At 44.3% G+C, this 26,216-nt stretch overlaps 1 protein-coding gene across 13 annotated transcripts in view; it reads right to left on the bottom strand.

Annotated features, from left to right (window-relative positions):
- The window catches only part of LOC110525702 (membrane-associated phosphatidylinositol transfer protein 2), an 85,664-nt gene that overhangs the window by 27,633 nt on the left and 31,815 nt on the right, over positions 1–26,216 (bottom strand). For 10 of the 13 annotated variants that reach the window (XM_036979803.2, XM_036979807.2, XM_036979805.2 and 7 more), the window contains exons 2-6: positions 9,144–9,360; positions 2,797–3,011; positions 1,793–1,914; positions 879–1,112; positions 282–620 (exon numbers count right to left, since the gene is read on the bottom strand). In XM_036979803.2, coding sequence (XP_036835698.1) covers positions 282–620; positions 879–1,112; positions 1,793–1,914; positions 2,797–3,011; positions 9,144–9,221 — 988 coding nt within the window. In that variant the 5' untranslated portion in view covers positions 9,222–9,360. Of the gene's footprint in view, positions 1–281; positions 621–878; positions 1,113–1,792; positions 1,915–1,996; positions 2,182–2,796; positions 3,012–9,143; positions 9,361–26,216 lie in introns of those variants that run through there. The other 3 variants (XM_036979806.2, XM_090237550.1, XM_090237552.1) reach the window with 2 other exon arrangements.

Genomic DNA, 26,216 nt, shown 5'->3' with positions numbered 1-26,216 from the left:
GAGGCTGACTGGCAGAGAGAGAGGTTCCATGTGGCAGGCAGGATTCTGACTGGTGCTTAAAGGTGGGGATGGGGGCTGTACTGTCTGTAGGACAGGGGTTTGTCCTTAGACTGTATATTGAACAGGCAGGTACACAAAATCTGGATAAAGCAGGGACAGTAGTTGTGTAGATACAGCACCTAGATACATACTCAATAGCACATGATGTCTGTACACCACCTGCTTGTTAAACAGTCCAATATCTCCACACGGATACAGATGATTGGGCTCAAACATCTCACCTCCTCTCTTGGATGAGCGGGAGGATCTGGAGGAGGTGGACCACTGCTTGGTGAGCCCTGCTCGTTTTGTTTGGAGAGTGTCTCCCCCGCCCCCTGCACTGACCACCTCAGTTTCTAAGGAGCTAATGGTATCTTTGGCCTCCTGGTTCTTGTCTGGGGATGAAGCAGCACCATTGGCCTCGGTGGCCTCCTCTGCCTGGCTGAACTGGGCCATCTTCTGGGCCAGGGCCAGCTGGGTCTCAAGCTCCAGCTGTCTGATGTCCTCAATGGTCAGGCCGTACCACTCGTCCTGCCAGCACCAGGCCTGCCGGTGGGCCCGCACCATCACCTTCCTCAGCCCTGAGGAAGGGGAGGGGAGATTGTTTTAGACAGACAGCACTGGAAAACATCAGTGCATCCCACCTGGCAACCCCCTCCAAGATATTGACACTATTTCAGCTGAAGCTTGCTAGCTAAACTAGTCAGCAGCAGCATGCCTGTAGTATGGAAACACTACTTCTCTTGGACCAAGCAGTCATATAGCCAGCACCAGGGAAGGGATATATTAAGGTATTGTTCATAGTACTCTTTCAACGCCTAATCGCATCTCATACGCACCTACATCATGGATGAAGCGCTCGATCTTGGACTGCATGCCCCAGTAGCGGAACTCCACCTTGCACAGTTTGTAAGCACACATGATGGGCGTCTTCCCCGGGTTGTTGTTGTACTCCTCGATCCAGTCCTCCTGCAGCGGGCCTCTCTTGGTCTTGTCTGACCTGTAGATCCGAGGGTCCTCCTCTTGCATGTACTCATGTGGGGGGATGGGATCTTTGACAATGTCGATGGGGTCTGCAAGAGAGTCTGATGTGAACAAGTGCTAAAAATAACATGTACATATGAGCAGGTGGGTTGTTGGGGTGTCCACATTTTCCTACATAACATAGCCAGTCGTTTATGGCTGTTGGTCGAAACAAAATTGTTTAACATCCAAGTTATTTTGACACGTTAATTAAAATCTAGGACACTTAATAGTACACACTGGATTTGGTATTTCTAGGACAAACATTTTATCTTTTCGGTCCACAACTGACGATCAACCAGGGTAAAAATGTAATTCATGACATCTCAGGAACACTGGCAATGAATTGTGTAAATTGGGTCACTGCATGCCCTCAAACCATGAGCATCTGAGCAGCGTGACAGCCTCTCTGTTGCCGCCAACAACAACAGGAAAACAGCTGCAGTGGTAGCAAACGGCCACCAGTGGGCCTCTACTCTACTAGCTGCTGCATGAGCCCAGGAGCTTCCCTCTAACCCTTGTGGGGGTCATGCGTCAGGAAGCCCTCAATAATAATCATGACTATTTAAAACAAGACCAATTACATAGGTCTGTCATTTTGCAAGCTGTCCATTGTGAGGAAAAATCTTCATCATCTAACATTGCTGTCAATTTGGACACTATGGTCTGAGGCTATAGTGTCCTTCTAATCTCCCACTATTTGTCCCAGACTGGCACCACAGGTTCTTACCCAGAGTCCTTAGCCTCTTCTCGACTGGGGACATGTTGAAGACGTCTGGCTGGTTCCCTGTGTCTGGCTTGTAGTACGTCTCAATGTCAATGGAGAACTTCTCAACAAAGGGACATGTGTACCTGGAGGAGAAAGGACAGCAAGCTTAGAGGTCACAGTAATAAATAACCACAATATGTTGACCTGGACACACTATATACTCACAGGGAAATGACTGGTGGAAACATCTTGATGTCTCTGTTATTGAGTGGGTTCTTTGTTAAATGATGGGCAGGCCCAAAATATGCCTACATGGCAAGAGTTAGCTACTGCTGGTCTTTGTCTCTGTCTGTCACTCTCAATCTTTCTCACCCGCACTCTCTCTCTGTGTTTCTGTCTCCAGGCGAGGTGTAGAGGTGCTAGCCCTGCCCATCTCTCAGTCGTCTGCAGCAGAGCTGTCACTGCTTTGATAAATGTGTCAGCAGATGGCTCCAGTCTATCAATACCTTGACAGTGTTTTCAAGGGGAGCTTCTCATTTCAGCAGCCTCACACCTGCGGCTCTGCCCAGGCCCCAGACAGACAGACACTAAGACTGGGGGGGGGGGGGGGGGGGGGGTCATCAACTCTTATTGACAGGCTGGCTAGCAGAGCTGCTGACCTGAAGACTGTCCATGTCTTGGTTGGCACGCTCAGCAGTGTTCTGACAACTGCTCTGGAAGATTTGCTTGGCTCTTTATTTGGCTCTTAGTAACAGTATTTTCCTGAAGGGACAGATTGGATAAACAATCACTCCATTATGGATAAGGTTTGACGTTGAGTATACGCTTAAGGGAAACCGTCTCATCATATTGTACTGAAGGGGTTGCCGTCTCAACATGTTAAGCTTTTCCTGTGGAAGTGGGGAGGCTCCCTGACTGTATAGGGGTACAAGGGTAGTACTTATCTGTGTGGGGTGTAAGGGTGGTATGCCTGTGTGCGTGGGGGTGTAAGGGTGGTACTCCTGTAGGTGGCAGTAGTCTCACACCTTGTGCGGGTGTAGGGGTAGGCGTTCCAGGACTCCTCCTCCACCCGGAGCGCTGCCTTGGGCAGGATGGAGCGGAACCAGCTGGGGATGTGCATGCCGATGTGGTAAACCTTGTGGGTGTACTGGCCGATTCCCCCTGGGCCGTCATCGTACGGCTTGTTCTCCAGGATCTCTACTCCGCTGCCCTCGCCACAGGTCTCATCCCGGCTCTTTTTCTGTTCAGATCAGAATAGATTTTCAGTGAGGGGTTAGGTGAGGAAGCATAGGTCAAAAGGTCAAATGAGGACTGAAATCAGGTTAAACGAGGGAGGTCAGGAGAAGCACACTGCTGGAAAGACAACAACGAGTCAAGTGTGGCATCCCCCTAAACCCAAAACAATTCAACTGCTACAAATGTTGTTTTTATGAATCTAAAAAACACAGATGATGTGGTCATTTAGCTTCAACAGAATCGGTGAATCACCAAGACATGATGTTGCTTGAGTACCGGATTTCATTAGACTCAAGGCTGTTTCTAGTAGGTCTAGAAAGCACCAGGTCTGTTATTTCACTTGTTACATAGGCGACACACAAAAGGTTTTCTGCCATAAAACTAATGCTTGAACAAACTCTACCCTGCTGGTAAAGTTCCTGACAGCTGACAGTTGTAAACACACCACGACATGACTCATGTGTGGACAATAACCATTGCATCCAGGTATGACCTACACTGCTTAGTCAGCAGAGTTGGCCAGCCAGCTCAGTGAAAAATACCTTTCCCATATTTACATTCCAGGTACACCACAGAAAGGGGGGAGAGTGGGGGGCTGAAAGGAGATGTCATAGGGGACTAAATGGTTGGATGACTTTACTTTTCAAACATAACGCAGTGAGATCCACCAGGGAGAGGCTTCATGATGTAAACATGAGGGAAACAGGAGTGCTAAAGGTACACTAGGTAACAGAGTCCAAGTGCTGAGGACGCTGAAAAGTTGAGGAGCAAAGGGCAAGGACTACAGTACAACATTTCCAGAGAGTCTGAGTTAATAATAGAGTCAACATGTAAATATAATGCCTGAGCCACTTCTATTCTCCACTTTGAAACTCTGATACATGTATTTGACTAATTACAGACAGCATTACCGGCATGGAGAAGGAGAGCAGGATAGTGAAGGAGAGCAGGATAGTGAAGGAGAGCAGGATAGTGAAGGAGCGCAGGATAGTGAAGGAGCGCAGGATAGTGAAGGAGAGCAGGATAGTGAAGGAGAGCAGGATAGTGAAGGAGAGCAGGGTAGTGAAGGAGAGCAGGGTAGTGAAGGAGAGCAGGGTAGTGAAGGAGCGAAGGCAGTAAATCAGTGGTATGGTGGGGAGATGAGATGGTGAGTGAGGTGTCCAGCCCTCAAGCCCTCATTACCTCTGACAGGTCGTTCATTAGCCACCCACCCTGCTCTCAACAGCCAGACACAGCTCCACAGACACCGCACCACAGACACAGCACCACAGACACTGACTTAATAACTGCTCTTTCCATGACATAGACTAACCAGGTGAATCCAGGTGAAAGCTATGATCCTTTATTGATGTCACTTATTAAATCCACTTCAAATCAGTGTAGATGAAGGGGAGGAGATAGATTCATTTTAAGCTTTGGAGACAATTTAGACATGGATTATGTACAGTGGGGAGAACAAGTATTTGATACACTGCCGATTTTGCAGGTTTTCCTACTTACAAAGCATGTAGAGGTCTGTAAATTTTTATCATAGGTACACTTCAACTGTGAGAGACGGAATCTAAAACAAAAATCCAGAAAATCACATTGTATGATTTTTAAGTAATTCATTTGCATTTTATTGCATGACATAAGTATTTGATACATCAGAAAAGCAGAACTTAATATTTGGTACAGAAACCTTTGTTTGCAATTACAGAGATCATACGTTTCCTGTAGTTCTTGACCAGGGTTGCACACACTGCAGCGGGGATTTTGGCCCACTCCTCCATACAGACCTTCTCCAGATCCTTCAGGTTTCGGGGCTGTCGCTGGGCAATACGGATTGCAACTAAATTTTCTATTGGGTTCAGGTCTGGAGACTGGCTAGGTCACTCCAGGACCTTGAGATGCTTCTTACGGAGCCACTCCTTAGTTGCCCTGGCTGTGTGTTTCGGGTCGTTGTCATGCTGGAAGACCCAGCCACGACCCATCTTCAATGCTCTTACTGAGGGAAGGAGGTTGTTGGCCAAGATCTCGCGATACATGGTCCCATCCATCCTCCCTCAATACGATACAGTCGTCCTGTCCCCAAAGAATTATGTTTCCACCTCCATGCTTCACGGTTGGGATGGTGTTCTTGGGGTTGTACTCATCCTTCTTCTTCCTCCAAACATGACGAGTGGAGTTTAGACTAAAAAGCTCTATTTTTGTCTCATCAGACCACATGACCTTCTCTCATTCCTCCTCTGGATCATCCAGATGGTCATTGGCAAACTTCAGACGGGCCTGGACATGCGCTGGCTTGAGCAGGGGGACCTTGCGTGCACTGCAGGATTTTAATCCATGACGGCGTAGTGTGTTACTAATGGTTTTCTTTGAGACTGTGGTCCCAGCTCTCTTCAGGTCATTGACCAGGTCCTGCCGTATAGTTCTGGGCTGATCCCTCACCTTCCTCATGATTATTGATGCCCCACAAGGTGAGATTTTGCATGGAGCCCCAAACCGAGGGTGATTGACCGTCATCTTGAACTTCTTCCATTTTCTAATAATTGCGCCAATAGTTGTTGCCTTCTCACCAAGCTGCTTGCCTATTGTCCTCCCAGCCTTGTGCAGGTCTACAATTTTATCCCTGATGTCCTTACACAGCTCTCTGGTCTTGGCCAATGTGGAGAGGTTGGAGTCTATTTGATTGAGTGTGTGGACAGGTGTCTTTTATACAGGTAAAGAGTTCAAACAGGTGCAGTTAATACAGGTAATGAGTGGAGAACAGGAGGGCTTCTTAAAGAAAAACTAACAGGTCTGTGAGAGACGGAATTCTTACCGGTTGGTTGGTGATCAAATACTTATGTCATGCAATAAAATGCAAATTAATTACTTAAAAATCATACGTGATTTTCTGGATTTTTGTTTTAGATTCCGTCTCCCACAGTTGAAGTGTACCTATGATAACAATTACAGACCTCTACATGCTTTGTAAGTAGGAAAACCTGCAAAATCGGCAGTGTATCAAATACTTGTTCTCCCCACAGTATGTGTGCCATTCAGAGGTTGACTGGGCAAGACAAAAGATTGAGGTGCCTTTGAACAGGGTTTCCATGGGTATCAAGACTGGCCCACCACCCAAAGGACATCCAGCCAACTGAGGTAAGCATTGGAGTCAACATCCCCGTGGAATGCAACTCAATATTAGGAAGGTGTTCATAATGTTTTGTACACTGTGTGTACACTCAGTGTACACACACACACACACAGAGAAGCTCAAAAACACTCCGCAAAGCATACAGTATAGGCCAATGTACGCACAGCTGCACACACACACGCCCACAGCCAGACGCTTACACAAACGGACATACTGTAGTGTGTATACACCCACACACACATGCAAGGCACTTCATTAGCCTGCTGACAGGTGCCTGTGGCCTGTGAGCCTGTGTGCCACTGGCCAGTATCAATCCTGCTCTCCTGCTAGAGGTTGGCTCTTGGTGCTCTGCATCTCACAAGAAACCATCAGGAAGATAAAAAATCTGGCAGGTAGCCTAACGGTTAAGAGCGCTGGGCCAGTAACCGAAAGGTCTCTGGTTCGAAGCCGAATAGGTGAAAAATCTGTCGTTGTGCCCTTGAGTAAGGCACCTAACCCTAATTGCTCCTGTAAGTTGCTCTAGATAAGAGTGTCTGCTAAATGACTAAAATTGAAATATAAAAAAGGAACCCATTAACCAGAAACAGGTTGAATCTACATGGGTTCTACATCATTTCAACTAAAACGTTCAATATGATGGTGTTGAATCAACATGGAAGACTGATTGGACTTGCAAAACATCATCAACGTAAGGGAATTGTCTTTTTTTCCACCCAACCTTTTACCTCAATCCAATGACATGGTGAATCTTTTAGTTGATTTGACGTAGAATTCACATTAGTTGACAGTTCAACCAAATGTAAAAACTTGACGTTGAACAGACGTCAGTGCCCAGTGGGAATAGGCCTAATGTTCTGGTTGGATCTGTGTGTCAACCATAAAGGGTCTGGAACAAAACTGAAACAAAGCAAAGGGAAGAGGAAGGGGATGCAGGCAGGGGTAATTCATTGCTATTTCAATGTCTTTCCTCATGGTTTTGAAGCTATTCAGGAAGGACTAAGTATAGAGGACAGTCTGTCATTAAACTATCTGTTGGTGCGGAGTGATTTGTGCTTTTTGAGGTAAGTTTCGGTATTTTTTATATAATTTTTTTTACATTAAATGCACTTTGCATTACGTGGGTTGAATGCTGTAACAACACAGAATAAAACTATTTTAAAAAGTCCCTGATGGTAGTGACTGCCCATGACTGGTTATCACTTCTTAACCATCAGTTATTCATGTTACTGAAGGCCTACCTTGATCAAATATTGTATTTGTTGCATTTGATAACTTTATTATTTCATTCCAAGTCATCATCTCATCTCCATAGAGCTGCTGCCTATGCTGTCTGACAAAAATCACTATTTTAGTAGTTCTTCAAAGTAAATAAAGCCTACTATTTTGACTGCTGAATACCAATACCTTGCAAAGCAACTGCTCTCTACGTATCCCCTCTTGATTGCGCATTCTTCTGCCTCTTATGTAGCAGGCGTAAAATAAACATAGGCCGGACATGTAGCCGCGGATTATGGATTATGGATTTTGGTCAGAGTAGGTAATGATCACGTTTTCTGTGCTAAACTATGTAGAACATTGGCCTGTTGGAAACTACAGCTCCCTACTACATCGCACAGTTCGGGCATGATCGGATTTATCTCTACAGAAACTGCAGCCCAGCGTGCACATTGAGCTCACAAGAGAAAAATAAATATTGGAATTCAAATATTTAACCGACATCAGTCAATTAGTTGTTTAAAAAACAAAAAATAACAGAAATGCTGGTTAAATCGCTCAGCTCTGCTTTCTGTTCAGCTTCCTCACAACTACCTGGCTGGCTGTATTGACTGGAGGGCAGCATTATATCCTGGTACACGTCATATGGTATCAAATCAGGGAGACATATTTCCTGTTGAGAAGGTTCTCCCTTTTCTGAAAGAGCAATATGATGGGTTGTGATTAAACGCGGGAGGAAGAGAGCGAGAGAGAGTGCCGACTTAATTTCACTTACACCCTGCATTTGTGATATCTTTGTAAATTTAAGTCGCGATAATGAATTCACAATTAACTATCAATTAAGGAGGCAGCGTGATTAGGTATGAAGATAAATGAGAGACGGCAGTGTGGAACATGGAGTCAGGAGGAGTCTGGCCGGCTGGAGTGACAATACTCATACAGTACAGAGAAGAGTTTAAATTGTACTGAGAGGCCCAGGCAGGCGTGAGCCACTATGCTTACACTGGGGATGAGTCAGGGACCAGCATGCTGCCTGGGGTTGCCCTAGCAACATAAACTAATGAAGACAGTATCCACACTCTCCCCAAAATATTTTACTCTCCGTTTCTTCCCTCTTCTCTCCCTCTCATCCCCTGTTTTCCCCCGATTCTCCCCACTGTTTCTTCCCTCTTCTCTCCCCCTCATCCCCTGTTTTCCCCCCATTCTCCCCACTGTTTCTTCCCTCTTCTCTCCCTCTCATCCCCTGTTTTCCACCCATTCTCCCCACTGTTTCTTCCCTCTTCTCTCCCCCTCATCCCCTGTTTTCCCCCCATTCTCCCCACTGTTTCTTCCCTCTTCTCTCCCCCTCATCCCCTGTTTTCCCCCCATTCTCCCCACTGTTTCTTCTCTCTCACGCCGTACTCTCTCTCGAACAAAACCTGACTGCCGGCACGCTGCTGATGTCATGGTTACCATGGCCACGGAAACTTCACACCAGCGAGAGAGCGAGGCAGCACAGAGAAGGCTGAGGTCAGGGGGACACGTAACTATGGGTCTCTGATCCAACCAGACAATTTCACGCCATCCCTCCTCCATCCCTTTCCTGCCTGCCTCAGATTGTTAACAACCCATCCATGTGGCTTACCTCTCTGTTCACTTTGCTGAGGTTTACAATGTGCTTACGGCACTGGCCCAGAATCAATGGCTCTGGAGCTCAACCCCATTTGTTAGAAATGACTGATCAGCCTGACTTCCTGCTAGTGTCAAAGCCCTTCCTCTGATAAAGTCCAATTAAAACATGTCTAGTACAAGTCCACACACCTGGATCATGTAGAGCTGGGCGATGCGGTACTCGTCCACGCTCATTGGCATTGGGATCCGATACTCCTTGATCAGCATGGTGAGTCTGGGGTGGGGGGAGAGGGATCAGAAGGAGGGGGAGGGACAGAGGGAGGGGAGGGGGGCTGGAGGTGGGAGGGACTGGGGGGCTTCTATGTGTGGCTCGTCAATTCACTGCTGGCGTCCTCATCGGTGGTGCCTGTGGACGAAAGGAGAGACATAATGGTAACATAGGTGAACAGTTAACAGCAACTGATGATCTTGTCCTGTGTGGCTCAGTTGGTAGCACATGGCACTTGCAACACCAGGGTTGTGGGTTCAATTCCCACGGGAGACTAGTACGGAAAAGTATGAAAACGTATGCACTCACTACTGTCAGTCGCCCTGGATAAGAGTGTCTGCTACATTACTCAAATGTAAAATCAACAGATTCTAGGTGGTAGTTGGTCATAGAGTGGGTAAAGTTAGCCAGCAGTGGGTCTTGAAAAACAGACCTCTTAAAACACAGAGAAAAATAGGAACTTTCTCAAAGCAGATTCCACGGAATGAATCCACAAATAACAAAACCATTCCGCATGCCTCAAGGCTACAACAGTGCGGCTGCAAAGAACAAAAGTTCAAAATCCTAACCAAAAATACCTGTATTCAAAAACAGTTCTTCGCTTTAGGCAGTGAAATCCCTCTATTTTCACAACTAAGGACATAAAATGTCATTCTCAACTGGCTCACACCCAGATAGACAGAAATTGATGACAGGAAAGATGGAGTCTCCGGGGGTATTCGCCCAGTATGGAGCGGTGTTGTTCGCCCAGATCCACAGCTCCTTTCTGAGGGAGATTATAAACTCCACTCCATCCAACAGTGGTCTTCCTGCACGTCTCAGAACCCAGGAAGGGCCCCCAACCCTAGGCTCAGTTCTTATATACCCCAGTCCAGAGCCAGCGGGCGGGGGCACGCACCTGACCGCCACACAGGACCAGAGTGTGGAGAACAGCCAAACCTCTAAACACCTCAGCACCACATGCCAAGAGCCAGCCTCTCTCCCAGACCTGTTGCTCGATCACATAGGGGGCTCATTCAGCATAAGAGGGATTACACCCGCTGGAAGTGGGGGGCATTGCATAATTTACTCAGAGCCCCTTATGCATGTATGCTGCTTAACAGTCATTACTATGTGGACTTATGCATATCATGTTATTTATTAACAATGTGGCCAGAGACTGAGACAGAGTGTACTGTATCTAGCTGGACCCTTAGGGGAGAACACCTGATGACTACACAGAAACACAACACTGAGCTCTGGTCAAATCACAGTTCCTCAGAACAACACCTGATGACTACACAGAAACACAACACTGAGCTCTGGTCAAAACACAGTTCCTCATTCCAGGTCCTCACTGGCCTCATGTGTCAATAATCCAACTGAATTGTAACTAAATTGTCTATATAATGCAATCACCGATCTGTATTATCATACCATTATCATGTATTATCATACCCTCCAGTTAGTCTCCAGGATCTGTATTCACTGCCTTAGATTGTTTCCACTGATCCAATCCCTATTCTCCTGAAGCCTAACCTTGGGAGAGCAGAGCACAGAGCAGAGTGCAGGCCTGACGCTGGCAGCCCATGGTCATCCACGAGTGATTACCCCAGCATTGCATAACCATAGCAATCCCCCCAATAGCAGCAACTGTGGTCCTCTCTGGCTCTCAGCCATTCCATCTAATCATGCTAATATTCCCACTGCGTCACTCATCCACTGAACAAAGGCTGGCTTTGAGAGAGGCTCCTAGTGACGCCGCCTGCCACGCTCAGGTCCTCGACCTGTCGAGAGCTCCCCCTCCCCTCCCCCCCACTTAACCCGTTAAAGGTGAGTGACGCACCACTAGAATACAGAGGACACGGAGGGGACCCATCCAGGTAAACACTTCTACATCAACATTTAACAGTGATTGAGAGGCAGGCAACACTGGCTAACAGTGTGGGAGGGCTGTGCAGTTTTAAATCTCTTCCTCCTCCGCTATCTCTTTCTATTCTCCACACAGCGGCCTGCTCTAGATGGGACGACACATCCACAAAAGCAGAGCGGAACATCGTGCTCCGCTTAAAATAACCCCTCTCCTGGGAAACACTGGAGATAAAAGTAGGCTAGAGAGGGCTACAGAGGAGGCAGGGGCACATGAGGGAGCCCAGGGGGGTGCAGAAGGACATGCCCACGTTGTTTGGAGAAGAGATAACATTACTGTAGATAGAGAATCGAATACAGACCACCACTCATCATGATGACACGCCTGAAGCTGAACAGGTCATTTCAATGTAAAAAGGACCCATGAGCACCAACGTGAAGTCCATATGAGCATATCAAATCTGGTGTCAAATAAAAGCTAAGAGTATCTATATTTTTGATGATAAGGCATATATATGTTTTTCACCATTTTCTATCCTTAATGTCAAGGACTAAGCAAAGGCTTTGATTTCTGGTCAAATGGATCAAAAAGGAATCTTAGAAAACATCTAGCCTTGATTTCAACATCCACCAAAGTCACTTTTTGGCACGTTCCACCCCGGCTTTAATTTCACGGTCCACAAATGTAGAGTTTTGGTCCAGCCTGGACCAGAGTTTGGCTCAATTCAGAAATGAATTGAGAATGCCTCAAATTCCATTTAAATTCTTGAATTTGAATTGAAAGAGTAAACAGGATACAGAATTGCAATTTAAATTTGAATTAAATAAAATATTATTTAATTCAGTGAAATTGAATTACAATGCCTCTATTTTATATTACGAGTAGTCTACACAAATATACACATTGCACATAAAACATAAATGTTGATAAATACATGCATATAAAATATTGTTGAAACAATCAACTTAAACTGAATGATCAAAGAAAACAGAACTGCAAGCGAATATTTGAAGTTATTATATTTCATTAATCAGTTACATTTTGTTCAATATGGGAGGGATACTACATTTCCCAGAATGCATTTGTTTAACCCTCAAGTTAACCCTGTGGCCTTCAAAAAGAAGCCAAACAAAGAAAAGGGTTGGCGGAAATATAATTGGCTATTGAGGTTTAAAAGAACATTGTGTCCAGAGAAAAGCAATATATTCTTTGGTAACTGGAAGTGTGACAGATTCTGTCAGATTCACTAAAACTCTCATGTTCTATGACTGAATGGAATTTACTTTGAATTACACAGAATTCAATTCTAATTAGTGTCACTCAAATTCTACATCCTGTGGGGTGTGGCCAATTTAATTCAAACTCATGAGTTGAATGGGAGTCAATTCCAAAATTGAGCCAAACCCTGGTCCGGACTGTCCTTGATTTGGCCCATACATAGACGTCCATGATTGGTTCAGATTTGTCCTGGTCCGAACCGGACCTAATCTGAACCAATCATAGATGTCTGTTTCACAAGTAGAGTACAGTACTTCAGTAGAGTAGAGCACAGTACAGTAAAAAAAAGTTGAGCAGATTATAGTTCAGTATAGTACACTAAAGTAGAGCACAGTAGAGTAAAAGTTGAGTAGAACATAGTCCGGTACAGTCATGTACAGTAGAATAGAGTACACAGTAGAGCACACTAGTTGCATACACTATAATGTACTGTACTGAACCAGACTCTACTGTACTGAACTCTACTGCTGTGCTGTATTATACTGTACTCAGAGTTCTACCATGCTGTACTTTGATGTTCTGACTACCCAAATATGTTCTGTTTGGGGGTGGAGCTCATTAAAATAATAACCCGTGTGTAGAATACCAAAACATGCAAAGGAGGAGTATTCAGACCCCTTGACTTTTTCCACATTTTGTTAGGTTATAGTCTTGTTGTAATTTTTTTAAATTGAACCTTTGTTTAACTAGGCAAGTCAGTTAAAAACAAATTATTATTTACAACAACGGCCTAGGAACAGTAGGTTAACTGCCTTGTTCAGGGGCAGAACGACAGATTCTTACCTTGTCAGCTCAGGGATTCAATCTAGCAACCTTTCAGTTACTGACCCAATGCTCTAACCACTAGGCTACCTAATCAATCTACAAACAATGCAAAGAAAAACCTTTTTTTAAACTTTTTTTTTGTGCTAATTTATCAAATAAATAAAAACTTAAATATTACATTTCCGTAAGTATTCAGACCCTTTACTCAGTACTTTGTTGGGTATGACACTACAAGCGTTGCACAGCTTTATTTATTTATTTTTACATTTTACCTTCTTTTCTCCCCAATTTCGTGGTATCCAATTGTTGTTAGTAATTACTATCTTGTCCCATCGCTACAACTCCCGTACGGGCTCGGGAGAGACGAAGGTCGAAAGCCATGCGTCCTCCGAAACAACCCAACCAAGCCGCACTGCTTCTAAACACTGCGCGCCTCCAACCCGGAAGCCAGCCGCACCAATGTGTCGGAGGAAAGACCGGGCACCTGGCTACCTTGGTTAGCACGCACTGCGCCCGCCCCGCCACAAGAGTCGCTGGTGCGCAATGAGACAAGGATATCCCTACCGGTCAAAACCCTCCCTAACCCGGACGACGCTAGGCCAATTGTGCGTCGCCCCACGGACCTCCCAGTCGCGGCCGGTTGCGACAGAGCCTGGAGTCTCTGGTGGCACAGCTAGCGCTGCGATGCAGTGCCCAAGACCACTGCGCCACCTGGGAGGCCTCAGCACAGCTTTATTTGGGGAGTTTCTCCCATTCTTCTCTGCAGTTCCTCTAAAGTTCTGTCAGGTTGAATGGGGAGTGTTGCTGCACAGCTATTTTCAGGTCTCTAAAATAGCTAAAAACCTGTTTTTGCCTTGCCATTATAGGGTATTGTGCGTAGATTACCTGGTTCCTCTCTAGGTTTCTTCCTAGGTTTTGGCCTTTCTAGGGATTTTGTCCTAGCCACCGTGCATCTACACCTGCATTGCTTGCTGTTTGGGGTTTTAGGCTGGGTTTCTGTACAGCACTTTGAGATATCAGCTGATGTAAGAAGGGCTATAGAAATACATTTGATTGCTGAGGAAATTGTTTTATTTAATCCATTTTAGAACAAGGCTGTAACATAACAAAATATGTTCAACGGGTCAGAATACTTCCCGAAGGCACTGTATACCTTTGTGTACCTATATAGCATACATCACCATGAAGATAATGACATTCATATACATAATTATAAATTTATGTGTAGTACAGATCAGGAACCTATGATGAAATTCTGTTACCACAATTCTGGGTGTCAATCCACTTCACTTACGGTAGATCAATAACCAAAATATATTTTCTCTAAGTCAGGGTGACATGTCATAGCCGAAACCCTATTCTTTCTGCAGACATCTTTTAATCTTAATTCAGAGCAGATATTTAACAGTTATTTGTAAAATGTGGTCACATAACAGAATTTAGGTCAAATCCCCGTCAGTTTAACAAACTTTGCATCTGCACAGTTCTTCTTCCAAAACTTTTAAATTCATGTTATTTGTTGGGCATTAAGTTTTAAAGTGAAAAATCTCACCGCTCATAAAAACAAAAAGTCTCAGCGCAATTCTGTTACTGTGGAATTGCCCAACACTACCTTTCAATCACCCTTTAGCCTGGTTCCACTATGCCAAAACACATGATCTAATCCCTGCAGCTTTGTAATATTGAGCATTGATGAGGAAACAAAAATTGTGAAATCAATTTTCATAACTCCATGCTCTAGTGCTCTTATAGTCAAACTCATAATGATGAAATGGTCCATTGCGACCAATGTCGGTCAACACAGCAGCACTGATTCAATTCAGGCACAAGCCAGGATAATGATTGGGGTTGTGAGAGACATTTTTTAAGATATTTAATTAAAATAGCCTATAGCAAGGGAGGGTGCATACTGGTAAAAATATTTTTTTATTATTTTTTTTAAATCAGGGTAGCTCATTGAGACCAGGTCTAATTTTCAAATGGGGCAAATTCAACACAAACATTCCAATAATAAAAAAAAAAAAACTACAGGTTACAATTTCTAAAAACTAAAATTTCAAAACAATACATTTTGATATTTAATCAAAACAAATGTATTCTCATTTAACAAATTCAAAATTAGACTCTAAATTGCCCTAGCGGCACGAGGGAATCAAGACGCAGGGAGTTCTGCAGGTTATTCCACAAATTGGGGTCATTAAAACTGAAGGCGGACTTGCAGTCCAGACCCAAGGAACCTCAAGAGTTGAACAGGTTTGGTAACTCATGTTTTCATACTTCAACAACAAAGTTAGGTAAGTCAGAAGCTTGTGTAGTAGAACTGTGTAAACAAAAATGGAATAGTTTAGGGATCTATGGGACTTTAATGAGGACCAGCCAACCTTTTGATACAGGATGCAGTGATGCTTATTAAAACTGTCCCCTGTGATAAAGCAAAGGGCACTACGGTAGACGGCATCCAAAGGTTTCAGAGTCGTGGCTGCTGTATTCTGGTAAATGATGTCACCATAGTCAAGAACCGGCAGGAAGGTTGACTGTACAATCTGCTTCCTGCTGTTTAGAGGCAGAATAAGGCAGACACCGTTTAGATGTTATCTAGGGGAAGTGGAACAGGGGGAAATCTACACAGAGGAGAGTGTGTGAAAGATTAGGCTGCGTTTTAAACTCAAAGTAGACAGCCCTCGGCTCTAAACCCTCAGCCCTTGAATAACGTTTTACCTAGTCACATCTGAGTGTACGTTAAATGTCCCTTGCCCAAGCTAGGGAGAGTGATGATCGCTGAGGCAACATCCTTGCAGGTGACCTTAAAAACAACCAACCTCAAGCTATTAATGTAATGTTACCTAGTAAGCTAACATTTCTAGCTAGCACTCATGTCGGGTAGATAGCTACAGTTACCCATAGCTGGCTAGCTAGTTTTATAGTTTGGTAATTTATTCAAATTTATTCCAATGAATCTAGCAACATTTTATAGTCTCATCGCTATGAGACTAAGCCAATGTCCAACACTAAAATCAATATATATATATTGTTTTAGCACGCTAGCTTCATACTTTTTCTGACATGCCGAAAATGCAGCCTTTTTTATAAAATGTGACACTTCGCGGCCACCAGAGTTCGACATGTGACTACAGTTTGCATTGAATTGTGGGTCATATTAACCCCGCAAGTGACCAAAGTTGTTCACTCGCTCCCTCCAGCTAAATCGAGGGTTGAGGGGGCAATGTTAGTAAATTGGACCTCCACTTAAGACGGCAATCAAACTGCATCTGGTTTCGATTGGGATTCACCTAAGGGAAAGTGGATGGGCAAGGGCTGAGGGGGTAAAAATAACGTGTTTGGGCTGCAGCCTAAGTATTTGAGTCACCACCCAAATGGACAAATTTAGGCCTACTTCTCTAGTGCTATTTGATGAAACACACCCTCTCACACCCACAGATGCTAATGCAGTCTTGAATACTGTAACACGCACACTGACAGAAACATACAGTATTCTGCCATGCTCAAAAACACACTGCTGACTGTTCAGCAGTCAAGACAGAGGAGAGGCAGGCCCCTGTGTCCTTGTCCCTACAGACCTCTGCAGTCAGAAAAAGTGAGTGAGTGATAAGGTATGAGAGAAAGAGAGATGGATAGAGAGATTCCGACACACCGGTGCACTGTCACGGCATGGCTCTGTCCAGGGGGACCTGATGGGAGCCTGTGGGGCAGCAATGATGATGCTGCAGAAAGGGATTGTGCTGACGCATGCAAATATAGCCCAGCCCGCCTCACTGTCTGCCACACAGCCATCAACATACAAGACTCATGAGCCTCTCGCTTCACCACTCAGAGATGGGGGAGAGGGAAGCCTCTCCTTCTCTATCATAGTTACCCTTCTGCTCCCTTCCCATCTCCTCCCTCTGTCAATGTGTCTTTCAATAATCTATTTAATGTGCTCTCTCAGTCTCTACCCAACTTTCAGAGCCTCCTGCAAAAGACACACTCACAAACTAACACACCAGTAAGGTCAAACTCCTCTAAAACCTTTCTGTGCATTAAACAGACAGGCCAGAGAGAGAGACTGGAGTAGGACTGTTGTGGTGACTGTATTACCGTCACACCAGCGGTCATGAGTCATGAAGACAGTCAAATTCCACGTTACTTTTTAGTCACAGTAATTAGGCTTCTCCAAGCTCTGATGCTGCTGATGGTCATTAGTAGCCTACCAAACTTGCTAACTGCCTGGTACTCAAGCACTCTATTGTCCCTCTAATCACTCTGACATCAAAGCAAATGTAATCAAAAATCTAATCAAACACTTCCTGAGAGCCCATGAGCTCATGTTGTGCAACATTTCTACAGGCTATGCAATTGTGTGAGAAAACAGAGTGATGTCCTCTATTACAAAGAGGATCCATCAGCTTTCTATAAGTTAGGCCTACTATATTTATTTCTCAACTTTCCTAATATTAAGCACATTGCTTATCTTAACAAGAGTATAGTCTACCTGGATGGCATGAAAATGAACCACAGGAATAGCATCCTCCATTCGCTATTTAAGTGCAGAGATGAGATGTATTTTTTCCCCTGCCCTTATTTCGGGACAGGTGCATGATAATGGTCCATCCTAAATAAATACACATTTCATACATATATTATTTAGTATATGTAAAGACTAGATTAAATCAAGAATAGTCTGATGGGTGACAATATTAGCCTATCACTTGTGAATTATACATTATCACTTGTGAATGATGCCCAGCTTAATGCAAGAAACAATGCCTTTTGTTTGTGACTCTTTGTAATCATAGTCGCACACCTCATGTAGCCTAGCTCATAGGCCTATATGTTTTATAAAGGTTTGTATCACAACTAAAGTGGCCAAATAACTTCTTAAAATGAAGCACATTCATCTGCTTTACAAGGGGTGTAGAGCCTAACTGGCATACTGAGCGTGAACTTCAAGTTTGGAAAAGATCGTTTTCACCATAAAATAATGACATGTATTTGTGGTCACTTTTGATAATGCTGTTTTCCCACTAATGGAACATTCACGCTTAAAGCCTACTGCCTTGTGAGCATTGCTACGCTTATTATGTGAAGAAATAGCATAGTTTACCAACATTTAAAAGCTAAACGTTTGGAGCTGTTGCATCAGCCTCGTTGCTTTTCAACTTTTTTTGATGCTAGTGGTTGTATTAATTTGGGATCTATCGCATTCCACAACTGTCTCAGACTATGTTTGGAATATTTATTTCTCGCACAGAATAGGTCAACGTTTGTACTATGGGGGATAGTAGATTGGCATAGGTTAGTGCTTTTGCTGTTCGTTAGGCCTACTCATCTATTTGGCTGATGAAAAGTAAATGTGGACAGTTGTTCCAATATCTCCAATATGCACTTGTAGCCTGTGAGAAAGACCCAATCACTTGATGGAGAGCTGTGTGAGTGAGATGAGAGGTGCCGCCGGGAAATGTGAGGCATTATCAAGTGCTTCTCAAAATGTGAATGACAGACTGATGAAGTGTGTACAGCCGGCACAACAAAACCAAAGCAGAGCTCATGCCTTTCAAGCGACTTTTTCCAAATCATCAGAGTTGCATCGCGCAGCCTTACAATGTATTAAAAATCTAAACATATAGCCAAACGTTTGTAGAACAACTAAAGTTACATAAATAACTCTAAATTAAGCAGATAGGAGTACGTATTTCTTTGTTAACCGTTTAACACAGGATAGCCGCATGTGCTCACTCCCTCAAATCGTTTGGAGAAAATATCCTTTCTATTTTATTCAGCTTTGTTCAAATTGTATTCTTCATTACTATCAAAAAATATAAAATAATGCCACGGAATTCTAACCAAATCTTCTCTGCTTAATGAACTAGTGTAGCCCACAGCCATATAGTATAGCCAGATCAGGACCTAACAGAAGGACAACTCATGGTATGCTATTCTGTTATGAAATAGACTACATTTTCTTCATATCACGTTTCTTTAGACCTGTCTAAAATAAATAATGGATTTATTGTGAAGGTCTAGGCTATGTTACATGGTTTAATACTTTTAAAAATGTAGATGTTCCAAAAGGTCTGCATCAGTGGCTGTGTGGAAGCCAGGAGATGCTAAATGTGTTTGTTAATTAAAGGTCAAATACCTTGACAAGATTTGGTGACCGCCACAGCTCTAGTCTGGTGCACTGATGGTTGACACAGGTACTTAAGGGAAATGGAGAGCAGCATCCCAGCAAACCTTCCCATCAAACAGGTAATTACTTCAATTACTCTTCATAGTCTTTTTTCCTCCATCTTTTCTACTGAACAGTGTAAATCAGCACTGTTCCTCAACCGAACACCATACTCTTTCTAATAATGGCTTAGCAGTTTTCCCAGATTGAGTGAAGCAAGTTTCCTGCAAGATGTTACACAGAAAATGCCATAACAGAAAACAACCGGTAATCTTTCAACAACTAGAATCAATTGACAATTATACAGATGCCGGTCACTCATGTACCACCAGCAACCTTCACATAGACCGCTTGCACCACGCTTTGCCTAGAAAAAAGACAGCCCCCTCTCATACATGCACACTAAGTCTAAAAATAGAAGGGACACAATAATCCAAGCATATGCAAGCGAGCAGAGCGCTTGACGCTGTACATTCATACACGCTTTTTCAGGACCCTGTCTTTGAAAGATAATTCGTAAAAATACAATTAACTTCACAGATCTTTATTGTAAAGGGTTTAAACACCGTTTCCCATGCTTGTTCAATGAACCATTAACAAGTAATGAACATGCACCTGTGGAACAGTCATTAAGACACTAACAGCTTACAGATGACAGGCAATTAAGGTCACAGTTATGAATACATAGGACACTAAAGAGGCCTTTCTACGGACTCTGAAAAACACCAAAAGAAAGATGCCCAGGGTCACTGCTCATCTGCGTGAACGTGCCTTAGGCATGCTGCAAGGAGGCATGACGACTGCAGATGTGGCCAGGGCAATAAATTGCAATGTCTGTACTGTGAGATGCCTAAGACGGCGCCACAGGGAGACAGGATGGACAGCTGATTGTACTCGCAGTGGCAGACCACGTGTAACAACATCTGCACAGGCAACAACAACTGCTGAAGTTACACCAGGAACGCACAATCCCTCCATCAGTTTTCAGACTGTCTGCAATAGGCTGAGAGAGTCTGGACTGAGGGCTTGTAGGCCTGTTTTAAGGCAGGTCCTCGCCAGACATCACCAGCAACAAACCCACTGTCACTGGACCAGACAGGACTGGCAAAAAATTCGACCCCCTTGGTAGTGACGCAATAGCAGCACACAGCGACCCCACAGCACTTATCTGGTGGGCTGAGGATTCTCTACTAAAACTAGTCTACTGAACCAATGTGGATGGGTGTTATCTGAAGTGTTTCTCAGGGGTTTATAAATAAAGTTATTTGAATTCTATTGAATTGAATAGCAGTGGCCAGCAGCAAGGGAGTAAGATCTGGTGTAACATATTGATGTGTGCTGCACCCAGATCTCTCCCTGCTAACTTGAAAATCCTCCATATGATTGCTTGAGCACAAGTTTGTGCCCTCACTTGCTCCCCTCTCAGGTGGCACACTGACCTCTGCCTTGTGGATGGTGTTGCTGTAAGTCTTGCTAACCAAGACAGAGTATGAGCAGGACATCAAACAACCCTCCTCAAAACTCCTGACACAGCATCTCTTTTCCCCTGACATGACTGTGAAAATCGTGGACGATACTGCTGACTGTGAACACACCTTTCATAATTTTAGACATGGAAGAGCACAGGCTGCGTTTGCAATGAGACCAATTCCTCAATATCCGCTACTAGCCTGAGGAACCAGGTACCTAGGGAGGTCATTCAAAACTAGGGCTGTTACGGTGACCTTATTACCACCACACAGGAGTTATAACCACAGTCAAATACCACTTGATAGGTACTCAGCGCTCTACTGTCCCTCTAAATCACTCTAACATCAATGCAAATGCAATCGAAAATCAAATCAAAACACTTCATGACAGCCCTGGCATTCAGAGGATGAGCAGAATAGATCACCTGTTGCTCATAGCTGGATGATGCATGGAATGAAATAAGTGTTCCTATAAGCCCATGTTGAACGGCATTTTTATAGGCTATGCAATTGTGTGAGAAAACAAGAGTTTTGATGGCCTCTTTTAAAAAGAGGATCCCATCAGATTTCTATAGGCTAGGTTTAACTTAACTTTCCTAATATTAAGCATATCGCTTCGCTCTATAACCGGAGTAGCCTACCCAGCTGGAATGAAAATAAACCGTTGGAAAAGCGCCCTTCATTCGCTATTCAAGTGCATACGGATGACGTCATTTTTTTTACCCTGCCCCTGTTCCGACAGGTGCATGATAACTGCCCATTATAAATCCAAACTAATTTGACACATATTATTTAGTATATGAAAAGACAAGATTAAATTGAGAACAGTCTGATGGGTGAGAATATTATCACTTGTGAATGATGCCCAGCATGGGGAAGAAACAGTGCATGCATTTTTTTTTTTTTTATCACAGATGCTTGCATTATGTAGCCTAACCAAGGTAAGGTTTGTGTAAAAACGGCTAGCTGGAGCCGTCTGACTTCTGAGCTCTCATCTGCTAGTGACTTAAGAGGTCTGACCCCACTAGAAACGGTCTGGTAAGAACCAGACAGATGTGACCATATCCAAGCAGGGCAGGAGACTGCAGACCTGCAAAAGAGGCAGCTAACTTAAGGTCTAGTATGGCAGAGGGTTCGAAGCCTGGTGGGATAGGGAGCTGCATACCCGATAAGCCAGGGGGCCGCGAACAGAGCAACCAAAGCAAACGCAGGGCCTAGCTTGGTAGGATACCTAGAGACTGACAGAGCAGCAAACAAAGATGTTACTACTGCAAGGGACTGTGGACAGAATTGTGGAGGACTGGGGCCTTAGTACTAATGCAGCAGGCCAGGGATGTCAGCCAGAACAGTGTGAGCCTGCAACTAGGGCCAGAGACTGAGGGCCGGGTAAGGCCAGAAACCGAGAGCTGGGGAAGCAGGGGAAGCAGGCTCGTGCAGGATAGACTGAACCTTCCAGGAAGGCAGGGAACTCTAGAACTACCAAGGGGGCAGGATAGGCTAAACCTACTTAAGGGGAAGGACACTCAAAACCTTGACACTTCACATCTACCAGGTAGGCAGGAAACAAACTGACTCAGGCCGGGAGGGCCTAGAGTACGCCCTCCTGAGCTCTTCCTGCTCATGACGCAGGTCCTTGTATTCCCTCTGCAGCTTCCAACTGGAGAGGGTGTGGTCAGACACATCCTGGAGCAGGGCTGGTAGTCTCTTAGATGAGAGAGGTGTGTAGCGCCTCACAGCGCCATCTTCCTCAGGTGCATGACGGCTTTGTGTGGCAGTGTAGGCTGAGGTGGGTGGTGACAATCGTCTCTTGGCATGACGCACACTCTTCTTCGGAGCACCTCAACTATAGCAGGTCAGAAGGGCTAGCTGGAGCAGTCTGAGCAGTTGGCTTCTGAGCCCTTACCTGCTAGTTACTTAAGCGGACTCTACATTGGCCTGACCCCACTAGTGGGAGTCCGGTAATAACCAGGGAGATGTGTCCACATCCAGACTTTTATTCTGTTAATCACCACCACACAGTCGCACACACACATTTACATCAGAAGTGATCTTGTGGTTATTGCGAATGCATGCACACATTTATCTCGGTCAGACTGACCAACGGGTTCTTGGTCACCTCCCAGACCAAGGCCCTTCTCCCCCGATTGCTCAGTTTAGCCTGGCGGCCAGCTGTAGGGAGAGTCTTGGTGGTTCCAAACTTCTTCCATTTAAGAATGATTGTGTTCTTGTGGACCTTGATCAAGGATGATCAATGGAAACAGGATGCACCGGAGCACAATAGTGAAACTCATAGCAAAGAGTCTGAATACTTACGTTTTTTTTTTTCTTTTAAATTGTATTATACATTTGCTAACATTTCTAAAACCCTGTTTTCAATTTGTAATTATGGGTTACTGTGTGTAGACTGATGAGGAAACAAATGTATTCAGTACATTTCAGAATAAGGCAATAAGGTAACAAAATGTGGAAAAAGGGCAGGGGTCTGAATACTTTCCGAATGCACTGTATATGTAATGACCAGATTAAATTGAGAATAGTCTCATGGGTGATAATATTATTAAGTGCTTGTCAATTGTGAATGAGAGACTGATGAAGTCAGAGCAGCCTTAGGCTATATGTTTTTTATACATTAATGTTTGTCTCACAACTAATGCCCATGATTTTGGAATGAGATGTTCGACGAGCAGGTTGTCCAAATATTTTTGGTCATGTAGTGTATGTATGTATAACTTTATGAGCTGGATTGACTGTCTTTGCAATTCATTTATTTTCTTTTGAGCTTGTTAGCATATTTAGCTAGCAGCTTCCAAGGAAATTCACTACTACTAGTGCTAATTTTGTTAGCATTCTGGTAATAGATGTCCAATGTGCTTTGAGTTTGTGTACTAACCTGGTAATACCGTAAATCCCGGGATGAGAGAAGGACGCTATGACGATATGATACTGCCCAACACTAAATTGAACTTTCCATGGTTCCAGAGATGAAAGATGGCGCCGACGGAGACGGGCGACATCTTATGAGTTCCAACCCAATTTTGCTATATAGTGACTTTTATGTTGTTTATCTTTACTTTTTTTGTACAGAATGTCAATACTTTTATCACGTATGACCGCCAAGCACTTCTGGATAACAGATCGACAGTTACTAACCTTGATTTCAACTTCAACTCAGCTGTTCATACCAGATCCTGTTCCTTGGATCCATGGGCTACCAAAACACGGCATACGTAAACGCTGGACATGACGTTGAGTCCTAGTGAAAATGAGGTGAAGAGAAAACCGAATGGTGCTCTCCTCTGTTCTATTAGCAAATGTCCAGAGACTTGAAAAGCTGCAATATTATATGTCTTACTGAAACATGGCTGGATGATGATGCAATGCACGTAGTACTCTGTGGATTATCCATGCAGTGGCAGGATAGGATGGCGGCTTCTGGGAAAATCGAAAGGAGGCGGTGTGTTTTTTTTTCATACAGTGGGGCAAAAAAGTATTTAGTCAGCCACCAATTGTGCAAGTTCTCCCACTTAAAAAGATGAGAGGCCTGTAATAGGTACACTTGTCTGTCATAGTTGAAGTGTACCTATGATGAAAATTACAGGCCTCTCTCATCTTTGTAAGTGGGAGAACTTGCACAATTGGTGGCTGATTAAATACTTTTTTTGCCCCACTGTAAATAACAACTGGTGTGCTGCTTCGAATGTGAAGAAAATCTCAAGCTCTTGCTCACCCGATAGAATACCTTATGGTAAACTGCAGATCTTTTTTCTACCAACAGAGTTCTAATCTGTAATTATCATGGCTGTCTACATTCCTCCACAGGCCAACACCACTCTGGCACTCAACAAACTATATGGGGCCGTAAACAAACAAAAAAAACGCTCACCCAGAGGCAGCATTTCTGGTGGGTTGAGACATTAATGCGTGAAGATTTAAAACCGTCCTACCGCACTTGTACCAACACGTCTCCTGCGCCACTAACCTCTAGACCACTTTTATTCGATCCACAGAAACGCCCTCCCTCATCCTCCCTTTGGCAAATCTGACCATGACTCCATTCTCCTGCTTCCCGTTTACAAACAAAAGCTCAAACAGGAAGTACCAGTGACGCGCTCAATACGGAAGTGTCTGGACGAAGCAGATGCGAGGCTACTGTTTTGCTAGTACAGACTGGGATGTGTGTTCCGGGATTCATCCGATAACATTGAGGAGTTTAATACAAGTCACAGGCTTTGTCAATAAGTGCATAGACTATGTCATCCCCACAGTGACTAGAAGAAGGCATCACAACCAAAAACCATGGATTACAGGCAACATATGCGTGCTGGGCTAAAGGCTACTGTTTAAAATGAACGGGACACGGACATGGACACACATACAAGAAATCCTGCTATAACCGCAGACAAAACATCCAACATGCATTAGGACAACATAGGAGGAAGGTAAAATCCTATTACACTGGCCAAGACACTGATCGTATGTGGTAGGGCTTGAAGACAATAACTAATTACAAAAGGGAAACCCAGCCATGAGCTGCCCAGTGACACAGAACTCCCAAACGAGCTAAATGCCTTCTATGCTCTCATCGAGGAATATAACACTATGTCTTGCATGAAAGCCCCTGCTTTTCCAGATGACTGTGTGATCTCTCTCTCCATGGCCGATGTGAGCAAAACGCTTAAACAGGTTAACAATCACAAGGCTACCGGGCACGTTCTCAAAGCAGATATTTTCAATCTCTCCTTGTCCCAGTCTGTAATGCCAACATGTTTCAAGCTGACCATTGTCTCTTTCCCCAAAAGCTCGAAGATAACCTGCCTAAATACCTATCGCCCTGTAGCACTCACATCTGTAATAATGAAGCACTTTGAAAAGTTGGTCATGACACACATCAACACCATCATCCCAAACCCACTCAAATTAGCATACTTCCCCAACAGATGACGTAATCTCAATTGCACATCACACTGCCCTCTCCCACCTGGACAAGAGGGGAAATAACTACAGATCAGCATTCAACACCATAGTCCCCTCCAAGCTAAGGACCCTGGGACTGAACCAATTCCTCTGCTACTAGATCCTGGACATCCTGAAGGGTCAAGCCTCAGGTGGTGAATCTGAGTACCCTCCTGTACTCTCTGTTCACCCACGACTTCAACACCATCACGGGGGTGATCGGCCTGATAACTGATGGTGATGAGTCAGCCTACAGGAAGGAGGTCAGAGACCTAGCAGTGTGTTGCCAGGACAACAACCTCTCCCTCAATGCCAGTAAGACCAAGGAGCAGATCTTGGACTATAAGAGAAAGAGGGGAGAACACGCCCCTATCCATATCGACTGGAGGCTGTTGCAGAACAGGTTGAGAGCGTTAAGTTCCTTGGTGTCCACATCACTAAGGACTTAACATGGTCCACACACACACCTGCACAGTAGTGAAGGTGTTGAAAAGTCACAAGGCTAAAAAGATTT

The sequence above is a fragment of the Oncorhynchus mykiss genome, chromosome 6 (assembly GCF_057628025.1).
Source record: "Oncorhynchus mykiss isolate SJ-2025 chromosome 6, ASM5762802v1, whole genome shotgun sequence".
Classification (NCBI taxonomy): Eukaryota; Metazoa; Chordata; class Actinopteri; order Salmoniformes; family Salmonidae; genus Oncorhynchus; species Oncorhynchus mykiss.
The sequence above is the reverse complement of the archived record's forward strand: the minus strand, read 5'-3'. Positions and strand labels throughout refer to the sequence as shown.